Source organism: Lagopus muta, chromosome 5 (genome assembly GCF_023343835.1).
Source record: "Lagopus muta isolate bLagMut1 chromosome 5, bLagMut1 primary, whole genome shotgun sequence".
Lineage (NCBI taxonomy): Eukaryota > Metazoa > Chordata > Aves > Galliformes > Phasianidae > Lagopus > Lagopus muta.
The window spans coordinates 8,731,716-8,747,703 of record NC_064437.1 but is presented as its reverse complement, the minus strand read 5'-3'; the positions used below and the strand labels follow the sequence as shown (position 1 = coordinate 8,747,703).

Sequence of the window (15,988 nt, the reverse complement as noted above, 5' to 3'; positions counted from 1 at the left end):
ACAGTTGTGTATATGAAGGGAAAGAGACATCCAACCTTGGAAAGACTTAGGGAAGTCAAACAGATTTTTTTCCAATGCGACCTGCTAAATCTGTCACAAAAGGGGCAGGCAAACTGACAGACAAATAGTCAGAGACCCTGGCTGCAGTTCTTCATGACAGGGGAGCGAAAGACCGCGTCCTATTTTTAGAGAGTGGATGGAGGAGGGGCGGAGAGGGAGAAAAAGTTTGAAAATAATGGACTTCTCTAACAGTTAGGGAGCAAAACTGGCCAGCAGCAAGGGAGGCAGCGCCGCGGGGATATGGATGACTCCAGTATTCTGCGGAGGAGAGGGCTGCAGGTAAGTGCAACTTGTCTGTTTTGTCCAGCTGCCTGCAGCGTCAGCGTTCTCAGAAATGATGACAGTCTTTCATGGTAAATCAAGTCAGTATGTGTGCAGTGCTAGCATTTAAGCTTGCTTGTTTTCACCTAGTACACGTATACTCATCAGTAGAAGTAAGATTTTTGCATGAAGTTATAAAATACATTTTGTTAACTTGCTTTAAATTTCAGTCTTGTAAAGCCTTTTGAAAAACATTCTTATGGAAAGAGGCAACGTCTGAACTGTAAGGCTTACCTCTATTTGAAACTTTGATTTTTGGAGGTATTTTAAACCTTGCAAAGTGACTTTTCTGACTTGCCTCAGAATAGCCATTTTAGCTGAGCGTTACTTAGAAATTAAATGAGAAAGCAGAGTGAGTATTTTTAATCTATTAGAGCTATGCTTATTTATTACTTCAGATGCGTAGCAATCCAAATACAGATGCAGTGCTACAGAAAAGCAGTTCTTCAATATCTATTTTTTATCTATTTTTTCAACGTAACTGTCATTACATTGACACAGATTCTCCTGCATTTTGTTTTAAGCTTCAACATCCCAGTGAAGTTTTGTGAAATTGCAGTGCTGTGACAAATGTGGTGATCTGTGTCAGTGTCAATGGGGTGTGACAGCAGAGCCGATTCTCTCTGAGTAAAACAGCTGGAAGTGAGAGAGCTCCCAAATCTGGTGTGAACTGGAAATGGAATCAATTTTTGCTTGAAAGCACCATATTCCTTTTTTTTGCATTGTAATGTGATATAGCCTATTACATACATGCTGGCATAAATAATTGTTTATAGACCATGAAGCTTGTCCATTAAACAATAAACAAAACAGCTGACAGGCACAGTTAATTTCACTTCCTTTGAGGCAAGTGAATTCACCATTTTGAAATGCTACCATTCATAGTTTAGGGACGCTTTAAAGTAATCAGGGTGTTACTGTTGCACTACCTGCATGTGCTTTGTCTCACCATTTTAGTTACTGTACGTTTTGATTTTTCTTTGTGCCAGCCTATTAATTTTTCTGAGATTTAGTTTCACGTAATGTGCTGCATCAATCACAGCACTGCTATGATGTGCTAGTTCATTTGCTCAGCATAAAACATCTTGCATTCCATTTTTCTTTAACTGAAGTATATAGGATTGGGACTATTGTTTTCAGTGATGATGTGTTCATTACTTGGGACTTTGTGAAGAAAATTGTTCCTGACCAGAGAAAATCTAAATGGTTCCCTATGTGTTGATTGTTCAGAGCCTAGAATGTGAGCTTAGAATGTCTGAGATGTTGCATCTGTGGGGGCGTGGTTATTATATTTAGTAGGAAAAATTATAGTAAAATATTTCATACCTTCCTTAATAGTAAATGCTATCTAAGAAGTTGGTTCAACTCTGGAAATAAAATTAAAAAAAAAAAATTCTAATATGTTTTTTCTTCATTTTTATTCTTTATGGTATCACAGATTTGGGATGGGATATTTCTATAACGAAAGTCTGTTTTGACAATGTAGATGGAGGTTTAACTGGAGAATAACATTAATTGCACTGGTAAAGATTTCACTCAAGAAGTCTTACAGTTTTGAAGCATGGTGAGAAACACATTAAAGTTGAGTAAATATGCTAAGTGTTTTCAGGAAAGCCAGGGCAGCTTGTTACACCAATGGAGTGAACTGCTACGTCGGGGCAGACCCTGTGGTTATTTCTGTGATCAGCAACAGGCCTGGAACTGACCCATGGATGTTGCAAGTTTAATGAAGAATTTGAGTTAATATGCCTCTCCTCTGTTTCTCTGCACCTCTGATGGGACAGAAAAAGCTCCCCAGCTTTCCTAAGGTCTCAGCAACCCAAACTGTTTTCTCTGTTGCTCTGGAAGACGTTACTTTGCTGTTGAGCTGGAAACGATCATGGCAGGTCATGGGAAGGGAATAACACCATTAGACTTGAGATCCCCATGGCTTCTGTGGAGTGTCTCATGGTAAATGTGCTTCTGGTGATGTTTAGCTTTGCCTGCTGTCAGCACTTCAAGCGTGTGGTTGAGGTTAAAGCCTGCGTACTGTGAAGGAAGAGAAGAGAAAAGTTAATTCGGTGTGCTCTTGTGCCACGCAGGATTGGCACACTAACACCTCATTGGCCAAAGCAGTCATCTTCATAATAACAATGAGGGATAAGTGTATTGCAATGGTTTTCATCCCACATCAATGATTGTGCTAATTAATTCCAAAAATAATCTTAAAAGCTTCACAGAGAAGCTTCTAAAAAAATAATAATAAAAATAAAAATAAAAAAAAAAAAACGGGGGGGGGGGGGAAGGAGGGGAAGGAGAATAAGAAATCCTTGTGCTAGTAGATCTTAAAGCAGTTCACGTGATGAATGCCAGGTGAGGCACCCTGCAGCCTGAGCACTGCATCTCTCCTCCTTGTGAGTGTGACAGCTGGGGAGGCGATGCTCTTCCTCAGTGAAATTCATCAGGGTGCTTCAGGCGAGCACTGATCAGCACTGTGAGGCTGGAGGGGCCCAAATGTCTGCTGGTGACAGCAATAGACGTGCTGGGACTGGTTTAACACGTGCAGCGTGGTGGAATTGATAATTTTAGTAGCCTTCCATGTTTACAGTCTCTGAGGGCTGTTGTCTGTACGTGCTTGTGTAGGTACGTGTAAATGACGTGTGCTTATGTAGGTGTAATTCACAGCTCCACCAAGAATGCTTCAGACAATGCACTCACAGGACAGCAGGTAGTAGGGCAGATGTGCAAGACCAAGAGTAAGGTAATGCTGGATTTATTTTCCATCTTGGACTGCTGGGGGTGTTTTTAGGAGAAATTGTGGCTCACAAAAGTGACTCTTGAAAAGATTCCCTGGGAAAAATTACAAAACCACTGACTTGTGTTGGCTCTGCTGAGGCAATGCATTTTAATTACTTTTTTGGGAGTCAGGGTGCTGGTGGTTTGGTGGTAGAAAGTCACCGGTGAAAACAAATTACTTCCCCATTCCAATCAGGATGTTGGTGACTTTTGAAATAAACATCCCAGCCTAAATTGGGCCCTCTAATCCAACCCCTGCACTCAAAGCCCTGCTAATTCCAAAGTGAGATCGGGTTGCCCAAGGTCTTGTTCAGACTGGTTTGGAGTATTTCGAGGGATGGAGAATTTGCAGCTTTTCTTGGCACCTGTTCTGGTACTTACCCACTTGTGCTGTGAAAAATCTCATTTCCTTTATATTTAGTTGATAGAGAAGAATGTGTTGGTCAGCCTGCTGGTACTATTTCACATCTAAGTTGACTTTTGCAGATTAATGGAAACAAACAGATGAATTATTTTCAGCAGAACTGTGTGACCACAGTGTTTCTGCCTTATCTCAATAACCTGAGATTCTTTATTTTTAAACTGAGTGGATTTAGACTTGTGCTACTCTGGTTTTCCCAAGGTTTCAATGTTTTAGGGTTTTGTTTTGCTTTTGTATCTTCCTGCCCATTGGACATCTTAGTGGACTCCTGCTTATTGCTGGTGATGTTTCAGTCTTTCTCTGGCTTCCTGCAACTGAGTCCTCAGCCTAAATGTGATGAAATGCTTATTTTGTGTGTTATTCCTGCTGCCTAACAAAAGCAAACAGAGATTTTGTTTCCCTTTTCTCTGTCACTGCTGAGAGCTGTACAGGAGCCTGCAATCAGAAGGAGCAGGAGCCTTTCCTGTCTCCCAACTCTTTGTTCAAACAACAGAAATTTCAAATGAGGCTGTTACTTCTTTTCAGCAGCGTTTCTGAAGTTCCTCTCGCTTTGTTCTTTCCAGTTGTTTTGAAAATACCCTGGATCTGTTCCTTTCTCATTTTCAGTGGCTACCTGTTGAAGGACCTGCGGTGCATGACTTTCAGGTTCCCTTGTGTTCTTCCCTCACAGGCAGCGTTTTTTGTTCAAATCCAGTTCTTTTTGCCCTATTAAAATAAGCCATTAGCCGTCACCACTTCATCCAGTTCCCTAACAAATGTATGTGCGCTTTTTCCTCATGCTTCTGTTACCTCTATTACCTGAAAGACACTCGAGATCACTGCTGTGTACTTTCTCTTCTCTGGGGGCCTTCTTCTGCTGTGATCCATGCTGTAAATGGCCTCGTGTGGTGTAAGCAAATAACCTAAAGAAGCTGCAATTGTTCCTATAGGCTAAATCAGTATATTTGTATGACCTGTATATATCACCTTCCTTGTTTGTTCAGTCTGTTTTCAGTGCATTCTGTTTGGTCTCAAACAGTGAGTGCTGACTGCTCATAAGAAATAGCAAAATAGTGGAAATGAAGATCCAGAACAAACCAGATTTTCTCGGGATGTATTTCTGTGTGTGTGTGTGTGTGTGTGTGTGTGTGTGTGTGTGTACACAAACATGCTGCGCCCCCAGTTTGACATAGCTGTGTGGTAGTATTGATGGAGGACCAAGAAAGTGCTTCTGATAATGGAACGTTCTTTTAATTTGTGGACTTCCTTTTTGGCTAATGAACTTGGACTACTGACACAAGTTACTCCCTAGGGACAAGTGGTAATGCAGACGTGGAGCTGCTTCTACGGTACTGGGCAGAGAGCTGTGCGTGTGGTTCTATTTATTTATTTTTTATGTATCACAATGTAAATTATATTGTGAAGGTGGCTATGAATGTTTGAGGCTATCTGGGTTTGTTGTTGCTCATACGTGTAGAGAAATAGTAGGGAAAAAAATGTTTGGGGATGTTTGAGTCCCTGTGAAAATGAACTTGTATTTTGAACGTCATCTCAGAGTGAAAATGGGCAGAGAATTGCTTTACAATAGCTGCTGTATGTTTGCTTTTACTCTTCTCACATATGTAAGAAATTAGAGTTTCTGTCCGAAAAATCTTACTTGTAAGTGCAAATAAGGAAAGTAATGGAGAGTGTGGTGTGTCAAATTTCAGATGCTTGTCAGTCATTATCTGCAGCACTTGTGGTATTTGAGCTGCACTCAGATGTGGTCAGGCCTTCTCAACACCAGCGTTCTCTGCATCAGTGTTTTCCTACATAGTGCTGAAATTCGAGTTAAGTTCAACTATTTAAATTACTTTGTTGGAGCCTTTTTTTACTGGCTTCGGTGCCGATGTGAAACACAGAGCACATCACATTACTTGATGTGTTTATCTTGGCTGGTGTTTTCCACTCCACAGCACGTTCGGCTAAAATAGAACCAAATGTAAAACCAGCAGAGGGATGTTTCTCATTCTAAAGATAAATCCTAATGCTTTCTTCGCAGAGAGTAAAAATCAGGCGTGGGGGAGGTCTGGGGAACACAGACTGCTGATTCAAGGCTGCTGGGATTCATTGGCTGGTTGTATCATAAGCAGCTTCTGTCACGCAGCTCCACTGTCATGGTGCTGTACTTTATACCATACGTAACTACAGGGCGTTGGAGGACTGATGGCTGGTGAGAAGCACTGCTGCTGTCGTGGTGCCTGCCTGGCACAAGCTGGCACACTGGCTGGCTTTTCCAGACCTGCTGCTTGTGGTTTCCTCACAGTGGAGCAGGAAATGGCGCCGCGTTTGGGCAGCACATGCTTCTGGCATCTGCTCTGAAGACATAGGAAATGTACCGAGGGGAAAATGTGAAAGCTTGTCAGAATAAAATGTCCTTGAGATATGGGCAAGGATAAAAGGTTAAATGGTTTGCTCAGACGGAAAAGATACTATTTAGCTGCTGTCTTCAGGGTGTTGTTAAATTGGTCTGATAATTTGCTATCGTTATGCTTAAATAACTGCTTTCAGTTTGTCAGCAAGGACTTCGTGAATGCTTGTATAGCTGAACGAAACTTTTTATTTTCTGCTTGTGTGAAAAGATAAAATACCAGTAATTAATTTTTCTGCTTCAGGAAGAAAGGTTTTGTTAGCAAATGACTGCAAGAAAGAATGGCTGTGTGTGCATCTGCCTACAAGGAGGTGCTGGACAAAGGGGTTCTTCCCAAAGATAAACTGTAAAATCTTTTTCCAACATTTGGCTTGAAGGCATCTTCGTGGTGAACTTTCACACTGCCATGCTGTCTGTGCTGCTGCTGGTAGTCACAGGGCTTGCCATGTGGAGCTTTTGCTTCCTTTCCTAGCCATTAGCTGCTGGGGTGCTTCACGTGGGTCAGTATAGTTTCTTTTTGCTCTTGCTTAGTGACAGAAATCCCAAATCTTTAAAAAACAGAACAAAACAAAAAACCTGTTCTCCAGCATGGCAACAGAACGTGCTGCTGCTGTGCTGTTTCATCTGCTTATCTTTAATAGCCTTCACTGCTTACGCAGACCCGCTTACCTCTTTAATGAGAAGCTATGTCCTGCAGCGAGGCAGCATGGATTTTGCTTCTAGGCTTATGTCATCAGGCTGCAAGTTGAAATTGGTTAAAGCACTTTTTGTTATTTTCCTGTCAGTTCTGCTGCTGATGGTTGCCTCTTCAGTTTCTCTCATGTGCTAAAGGGCAGTGGTTGTTGTAGAAAGAAACCCGAATAAAACATGCCGAGTGGAAATCTAATTTTGAAAAGCTATCAGGATTGATTGGGGGCAGGTAGTAGCCTTGTATTTTCAAGGGATAAAGATGAAATATCTCAGCATTTTGAATACTTGTAAATCCTGGCTACTAGACAAATAAATGCCAAAAGTATATGATGAGTTGTGATGTTTTAACAACACCTAGGAAACGCTATCTTAAATGTCAGGAGGCATTGACAGCCAGCTGTAAATACGTGGCAGCATTTCCTGTATGGCTTAGTTGTTGTTTCTATTGTACTTCAAATTGCTCTATGCAAACTGTTGGTATTTATGGGACTTCTGTGAGTTGGTGGGATTTGGGCATTTCTGGAGGCAGAACACGATAGGCTTTGGGAGGTTGTTTTGTTTTTAAATATTTAGAAGCTACTATTAAAAAACAAACAACCAGAGTAACTGATAGACACCAAAATGGCTGTGTGGAATGTCTCGGTGGTATTTAGTTGTTATTCTCTCAAGTATGTCATACTGAATCCTCAAATAGGGTCTGTTTTGAAGAGCTGCATCTCCTGGATGTTTCTGGTGTGTGTGCTTGGCACGGCAGGGAGAGGAGGTAGGCATCTGGATTGCTTCATTCAGCAGCTGTGTGAGGAACAGTCTTTGTGCCCACCAGGGCACCGCAGTGCAGCTGTGGTGCTTTCAACTCAGGCAGTTCAGGTACTGCTCTTGGTTGGTGTTCAGCTGTCTGGATATTCTCTGAATTGTCAGCTCTGTGAATATACTTCAGAGGCCATTTCACTTACAGGAGCAAACTGTTGAAGGTTTACGTACTGCTTCAGGAATCAGAGAGATGAGGTTGGTTGTTGGTGGCCCTACTCAGACCTTGCTGGCTGTGAGTGGTCACGTTTCACCTTGTTTTTCTTGACTGTCAAGTGGGTAAATAATGTAACTTCATTGCTGCATGAAACAAAAGCCACCAAAATACACAAAATTCAGGTGTATGGAAATGATTTATTTGACTAGTTTTACAAATAGGCATTTTCACTTTACTCATATTTGTGAAAAAAATTGTATTCATATCACAAAGAATGCAGTGCAGACTTCCTTAATAGTGGCTTATGGGCTTTGAAATCATTTTCTCTTTTCGGAAAACAAAGCACTTCTTGTGATTCAGAGTTTAAAAAATGACTGCTACATTTCTGCATCTTTTCATGTGAATTTGTTAGAAAACAGAATATTAGAAAGCTAATTTCAGTCTGAGGTTAATTGTTGTATGTATCGTAACTACACAGTAAATGGCAATTTATGTAAATATTTCTATATGAGTAAACTCTGAAGTTTCTCCCATTGCTTTAAGGATCAAGAACGTTACCCAGTAAAGAAAAAAAAAAAGTGTTGTTTTACATTTTGGTGGTCTGTGTTCTAACACTCAACCTCACTGTCCTTGTCAATACAACTGCTGCAGTGGACAGCTGTGTCTGGAAGGTAACAGTCCGTTCTTCCCCCCTCCCAGTCTGCTGCAGGTATTTGAATGGAGCGTTCTACTACAGGTTTTTATGTAACATAGTGAATAAATATTCAATTCCTCCACCTCCCTTCCACTTCTAGCAATAGTCAATTAAGGATTCTTATTCTTTATGAAGTGATTGCAATTATTTATTTATTCTTGTTTGTCTTTGGGGATTTGTCATTAAAATGGCGGCTTTGGAATTAGCGGCATTTTTCCTACAAATGCTGACAAAGAGTTTTCAGGATGGAAAGTGGTTCAACTTTGTGTTGTTTTTTGTTGTTTTTTTTTTTTAACCTATCTTTAGTCAAATCTGTAAATGGCTCATTTTGCTAATGGCAATGCTCTTTAACAATCAGATTGTTTCAGCACAACAGATGCGTTTGTAGCTGGAGATTTCTCTTTCCAAAATGTTCTTGGATATTAGCATGATAAAATCATGTTTGGAATGAGGATGAATATAATTACTGCCTCTTGTATGGCATAGCTTAAACCTCATATAATTACTTTTAAAGTCCTTTCATCAAAATAAGAACATATTAATTGACTTTGACATTTATCACTTGTTTTATATCAGCATAGGCTAATAAACGTCGCTTGTACTGGCAGCCAAAAAAATGCGATGATATCAGATGTCATTGAGGTAGGTTACTGTAGTCCATGCAAAAGGTCCTTTCTGCTTCATTTGTCTCACGATCTGTGACTTTCAAATCCTGGGTCTGACTGTGGGCTGCATGAATAGAGCAAGCCAAGCCCCTGCTCTTCTTCCCGGAAACATGGGGGGACGCAGCCTATTAGGAAGGATTTCCAACTCCATGCTGTTTGTTTTTTGTTTTTTTTTTAAAGTAGCTTTGGGGTACATAGTGATCTCCTTCTCTGTAACATATGTGTAATTTAACTTTGTTTTTGATAATTGTAGAAGAATGTGTACTGACTGGAAGAGAGATTCCCCCTCTGGGGGCAATGTTTGGATACCTGTTAGAAGGGGATTGGGATCTTAAACAGCCAGAACAAAATTTAAAGGCCAGAAGAGTGGATTGTGGGCGAGGTAAGGGTGAGAAGAAGATTGGGCACGACTTAAACAGGAGTGTAAGTGATTTTGCATTTTGGACTGGTGTGAGAATTATTCTCTCTAATGGCTTCAAGTTATTAAGTATTTATTTTTCTGGCTTTTGTCTTCTCTCCCTTTAAGTGTGAATGCTCTGCGCCTTCATTTTCTCCACTTGTTGACTCTTTTGGCTGTAAATCTCTGAGAGCTACATTTAACCCTGGCAGTTCTGTAGCACTCTGTATCTCAAAACATTTAACACCCAAAACCTGTTGTTTTGAAGTGGGCAAAAAAGTTTTCATTTTTTTTAACAACTGCATATGAGGGAACAATTTTGCTGTGCTGGTGACTGCTTGCTTGTAAATGTTAATAGTTTGACAGTGCTGAGCTGATATTTTTCTTCTAAAGTGGCTACCATGAAGAAAGCCCCTCAGGGATACGGGACTCCTGTGGAGTTTCAGAAAGCAATGTTGTGCTTGATTAAGTTTAGACAGATGATGGAGTGATGTAGTAAAATCATTTCTGTTAAGGCATAATATAACTTAGAATGCAATGCTGTACCGTTGGGACTGATAAAAATGAAATACTAAAGAAAAAACATGGCCTTACGTAGAGCTTTCAGCAGCAGATGCAATAGATGTAATTCAGTTGTGTGGTGCTGGAAACATAACATTGATTTACCATGAATCAAGAGAAATAGCTTGTATCTTGCCTGCTTGAATGGTCACAGCAATCTTAGTGAAATGAGCTACCTAAAAATGGGATGGTAGGAGAGTTCCTCCTTTTTGAGAGGGCTGGGAGATGGCTGTAGGTAGGTGAAAGCAAAATAAGATTAAAAAATGAATAAAATCCTGAGAGATACTTCATGTGTAACTGCTGGGAATTGCCAACTTTCCCTGTACCTGAATTGTACTTGAAAAAACAGAATCACAGAATTGTACGGGTTGGAAGGGACCTCCAGAGATCATCGAGTCCAGCCCCCCTGCCAAAGCAGGTTCCCTACACCAGGTGAATACAGAATACCTTCGAAGTTAGTTCTCCATAACCTGCATGAAACTGAAGCAGAGGTTTAATAGAATGATAGCTCCTTGTATTATTTGCAACACAAATGACTTGATCTCTTTGCGTAGCGTCTGCGTATCACATGATAACTGCTATTTTTTCCTGTTAAAAAATAAAAGACAAGATAGCACTTATGGTACAGCAGGACTTGCAGTAACTTTCTGGGCGGTTAACTCTGTTCCTGTGTGGCCTGTGACTGCTTTCTAGCTTTGACTTTTCTGAGATGCAGCAGTTCTCCTGCTTTGTACCAGGTCAGTTACGGGACGAAGTGATTTCTGTTTCTTTATTGCATTTTTGGAGCTGATTTGAGGCTGACAAACAGGTTTACTACCTTCACCTTACAACTAGAAACGGATACGTTTTTCTAATGTCTAAAAAAATCAGCGTATGGCTTTTATTCCTCTCCTTAACTTTCAGATGACTCAGGTTTCTGCCTAAAGTACAATTGATCTTGAATACCACTAATGTAGACACCAATACTTTAAACAAAACATCACAGTACCTTTTGTTCTTGTAACCTGTGTTGTCCTGCTTCTCTCTATGTGCCGCTCAGTAGCATCGGGTAAAACTCAGTATGTCAGGAAATGTGTATTTATTTATTTTCAAATTTACAGAAATTCTGCTATTTAGGCAAAAAGCCTTTTCATGGGGGCTGCATCTCCCTTCAATACTGTACATTTAAGCTACAGTGTGCAGGTGCAAGTGTTGCGCAGGTGAGATTGAACAACATATCAGAATAGCGCCTGTTGTAGAACAAGGCTTGAAGAGGGGCTCTGCACTTGTTTGTCCTATTGCCTGAAGTGCTAAGGCCTGCAAACTGTGGAGTTTAGCAGCAATAACTCAAAGTATTGGCAGCAGGGTGCAGTGAGCAAGTGAAGTCTGACCGCTGGGGGAGAAGTGATGCTTTAAATGGAGCTGTTGCATATTTGTTTATTCTCAGCTAGTCAGCTCAATTTCTCCCCGATATTCTTGGTGAAAGATTGCTGCTCCTGGGAGGCAAATTTGAGAAAGCAATCAAATAAGTCTGTTATGTATTTCGAGAGCCCCCCTGCTCTCCTGAAGGGGGAAAAGAAATAGAGCAAGATATTTAGCTCTGAAAATAAAAATAAGCTCCCCTGGTATGTGAGCTGGGTTTCTGGATGTTTGGAAAGTGTTTTTATGGAATTCATTGATTGGGCTCTTTTTTATTTTATGAAAGGAGAAAGGAAAAAAGCCACAACAGTATTTGTTTTCATGAACCAAAAACTGGCATACACTTATTGTCATCTTGTGAGAAATAAATGGTTATGTGGGGTCACCCACCCTTCTTCCCCATCCTTTGTATGTGAGAGCAGTAAATGCTCACACGGCTGCAGGTGCTGAGTCAGCATTCTCTAGTAGAACTCCTGTAAACAAATGGAATTCCTATTTGATGGCTGTGTTACAAGCAGGTAAAAGGATCGTATCGTCCTGTATGAGTACAGGAAATAAAATCAGCAACTCTTGGCTTTCCTAAATGTCAGCCCCCATTCTCTGCCACTTTGCTTGGTGTGTGTCAGATGTAAAAAAGAAAAAATGGAATGGAACCTTTTCATTGGCGTAACAGTGGTTGATGTTACAGCTAAAAACTGCTTTTAGATCCAGTATTTTGGAAGAATGCAGAGCAGAACTGTATGGTTTTACTGGTCTGTTACAGATCTTCTCATTTATACCCTTTCTCACAGTCTTCTAACTAGGCAAGCAGATGCACGAAATCATGCTAACTTTTAAAATCAGTTTGAAATAACATTCATTTTACTATTGAACATTTATTTTCTTCTCCCTTCTGAATCTTATGTTTGGGATGTGTCTTGTTGATACATGCCGTCCCTAGAGGCGTTCAGGGCCAGGTTGGATGGGGCCCTGGGCAGCCTGGTCTAGCATTAAATGTGGAGGTTGGTGGCCCTGCATGTGGTGGGGGGGGTTGGAGATCCATGATCCTTGAGGTCCCTTCCAACCCGGGCCATTCTGTGATTCCTTCTGTAGCACTTCATAGTGGCCAAAAGAGTGCATGGGAGCAGAAAATGAGAAATGATGCAAAGAATAAAAGTACATGTAAATATATACTAAGCTGTAGCAGGAGACCCCTCTTAATTCCTTGAATGGAGTAAAGGTTTTCCAAACAGGGCATAACTTAAAGGCTCCTGCTTGGAAAGTGCAAACAAGGGAGTCAAAGTGACTCTGAAGATCATAAAATACAGCAGAGGGATCAGTAAAAGTGGAGATAAACACCCACAGAACTGAACGTGGCACTGGTTTTCAAAGGTTAAAATTTTAAACAAAATTCAGAGGAAGTCTGTTTTAAGTAAAGCAATGAGTTAATAGAATAATGAGAATATTGAAAAGGTAAACCAAGGGAGGGAGCTTTAGGAACAGAGAGACCACCCACCCACTGCCAGCCCTGAATCGTTACCTTTCTTTGTGCTGTATGGTTAAAAACTGTTGTCTGGATTTTCTAGCAAAACCAACAGGAAATCACATTTTAATTAAACACAACGAGCAGAAGGTAAACCAAACTCAAGCAAAACATTAGCAAAATTGAAAATAAACATATTCTGCCAGACCTTGGTTTTGGCATATGTGCCTCTAAATGGAGTATAGTGAAGGAGAATTCTAGTAAATGTAGCGTTAAGCAGCAGTGCGTGTTGGAAGCTGTGTTCTGATATTGGCCAGGTGATAGAAGAACTTGTGATAAGCAGCAGGAGGTTTCTGCAGGCTGGAAGATGGGTCCTGAGGTCTGGGAGGCTGGTGGTAGGTGCTGTAAGGGCTCAGAAGGACACTGAACAGCAGTGTCTGTCACCTCCCTGTTTCACACTGATGAGTTCTTTCTTGGGTCAATGGTACGTAAACTGAGCAGTTTGAAACCCAAAATAAGGTGTTTGTCAAATCTGCTAGGCAGTTTTCATCAATAAACTGAGCAAAAATCAAAGTAACAGTACAGTGTTTAGAGGTTGTTCACCACTAGCACTGAGAATTAAGGTGATGGATTACTGAATTGTTGTTCAATAAAAATGGGTGTAGAAATTAGATGCTCAACTGCTAAGATCAGGCTGCCTAAACCATTTGTGTTCAAAGTCAAATTACTGAGTAGCAGGCAAGTTCTTGGGCAGAGGTTCAAAGTAAAGGTAAGAAAAATCATAGGAACTTCTAAATCATTTTATATTTTTTTATGTGAAAAACACTTAAAGGGATTTACTGAGAAATGTTTTTCTTGTCTTTTATTTGCTTCACCAGAAAATTAAGATCTAGTGAAGTTCTGTTTCGCATTTTTAAAATCCATGTTTGAGCCTTCAAAATGCTTCTGTGGGCTATTTGCATTATCTTTTTACCTTCCAAGATGATTTATAAATTGGCTTCAAATGGAAGAAAGGTTGCAATAAAAGTTGAAGCTGATCGTATGGATATACTGTCTTTTGAACGTTTCTGGAAGCAAATCTTATTTTGCTGCTTTAATATGTTTGAAGTCCAAATTAATCTTACACCTAGATTAGCATTACTGGGATGTGATAATGGATTAAGTACTGATCTTTCTTGCCCCCTGTTTCATCAGCTGCTTTCTTCTGCAGGAGTGGTAATTGCTTTGGAATGGAAATCTTCAAATACTGCTTTAGTTGATAAAGGTCTGTGCAATATCCATGCAGATACTCTTTTTAATTTGGAAGGATTTTTCTACTATTTATTTTGACATATGTTAAATAGCGTAAGAAAGACCAGAATGTGAATCATAATGCCTTAAAGAACTTGTGTAAGAGCTATTTGAGTAGGAATATGAAATCGTCACGTGGAGCTCAGCTCATGAAAATTTCCTACTAAGAATGTGATTGTCAAGCAAGCACTAAAGCATTTATCATGCTTAAAGCTCCCCAGGATTGACTGTAAACAGAGTAAAACTATCACAAGGGATCAGTAGCCAGTATTGGATCGAGATGAAAAATACAAACATTAATACTATTAACGTTAGAAGAAAAGTGCTAGTGCTACTAATGTGAGTGAGGTCTTCTGATTCAGGTAAAAATTCATCTGTACTATTTTGATCTGGAAGATGAAAGACATAGCTGCAAATCTGATGGAATTGCAACCTGAGAACAAATAGCAACAGAAATCAGCTTTCAACATCAGATGAATTCACCAGAGCAGGAGAGTGTTGACAAAGTTAATGAGTGTAATGTAAGTAAGGCTTGTAAAAGACATGCAGCTGTGCATCTAGCTAGCTTCTGCCTCTGAACTGAGAGGCTGCTTTGTTTCTTGTCCTTACCTGATCCTTGCAATGGTTTGACTGCAGCCTCAATTACAGAATCAAGAAAGTTTGGGATTTAATTGAGAAAGAAGACTGTTATTCTTCAGTGACAATCTCAATGCAAAAAAGTTCATTGCACTTTGTAAGGGCAGCCAATATTCCCTTTGTTTTATGATGGTAACTTTGGCTTCACATAAAGCATTAGAACTTTACTGGCAGCAAAATATTCAACAAGAGTACTATTTAAGCACAATTTAAGCTTATAACAGAGAAAACCAAAGCAGAAGGCAACCAGCTATCAACAAGCAATATCAATTTACAAGAAATTGCTTTTTTCTTCTAAGTGTGTGGTTACATTCTGGTGCTCAATACATAACAAGCTGATACTGAAAGAGTAGCCAAAGACTGTATAGACTCTCTTTGTCCCCTGGTGGTGAACAACATAGAATTTCTAAGTATACAAAGTTTTAATTTTTGGGAGTGCTACAAGGTTCTGATTCATTGAAAATACATCCCACAGTCGGTGTAGATGATCTGAGGTGATCCTTCCTCAGTTCATAAAGCTTGCGTCTTCAGAACTGAGCTGATCGTGAGAGATCTGCCACTTTCTTTTCATTGCATTATTAATGGTAGAGATTAATCACCCAGTGTATTTCCAAAGTCTGCATCATAAATGTGTAAAGTGAAGTTTAATAATAACCAAGTTAAAATTTAAATATTTTCATAATTGACATTAAGGTGCTCATCCTTTTTTCTTTCTTTTTTTTTTTTTAAATAGTGGAAGCTTTACTGTTTAGAGTTGCAAAACCCCTAAATAACCACTGACAGTAACAGCCAGTGGAATTAGAGTCAGATTAACAAAGAAAACCTTTGGATTCTTGGCAGGCTCCTCCTGTAGTCTTCACTCAGTGAAAACTGGAGCTGGTACTTGTGCAGCATCTCTCTCGTAAGATAAGTTGAAGTGCATTAAGAGTGGAGCTGAAAAGCCAAGAAGGTTGTACATAACTAGAGAGGGTTCACTGGCGATGAACCACAAAGCAAACAACAAAGCATCCCGACAGAAAATGGCAATGGCAGCCGTAAAATCAGATGATAAAATGATCCTACCATGAGGGCAAAAAAGAAAAAAAAATAATTAATCCCCCCAGAGAATCAGAGTGAACAGAAAACAAAAAATAAACAGTCTTAGTGCAGAGAAACACAGGCATACAGCAGCAGCCACGTTGCCGCTGAAATATCGTGTTCTTAAGGAGATTAGGAAAATTCCTCTTGTACTAAGCTCTAGCAGTTTGCCTGCTAAATATATTGCA

General features: G+C 40.0%; 1 protein-coding gene across 8 annotated transcripts in view; it reads left to right on the top strand.

Moving 5' to 3' along the window:
• The window catches only part of MAST2 (microtubule associated serine/threonine kinase 2), a 163,788-nt gene that overhangs the window by 39,867 nt on the left and 107,933 nt on the right, over positions 1–15,988 (top strand). For 5 of the 8 annotated variants that reach the window (XM_048946858.1, XM_048946856.1, XM_048946855.1 and 2 more), the window contains one exon: positions 253–339. The exons of the other annotated variants lie outside the window; for them this stretch is intronic. In XM_048946858.1, coding sequence (XP_048802815.1) covers positions 253–339 — 87 coding nt within the window. The remainder of the gene's footprint in view (positions 1–252; positions 340–15,988) is intronic. 8 annotated transcript variants of the gene reach the window in all.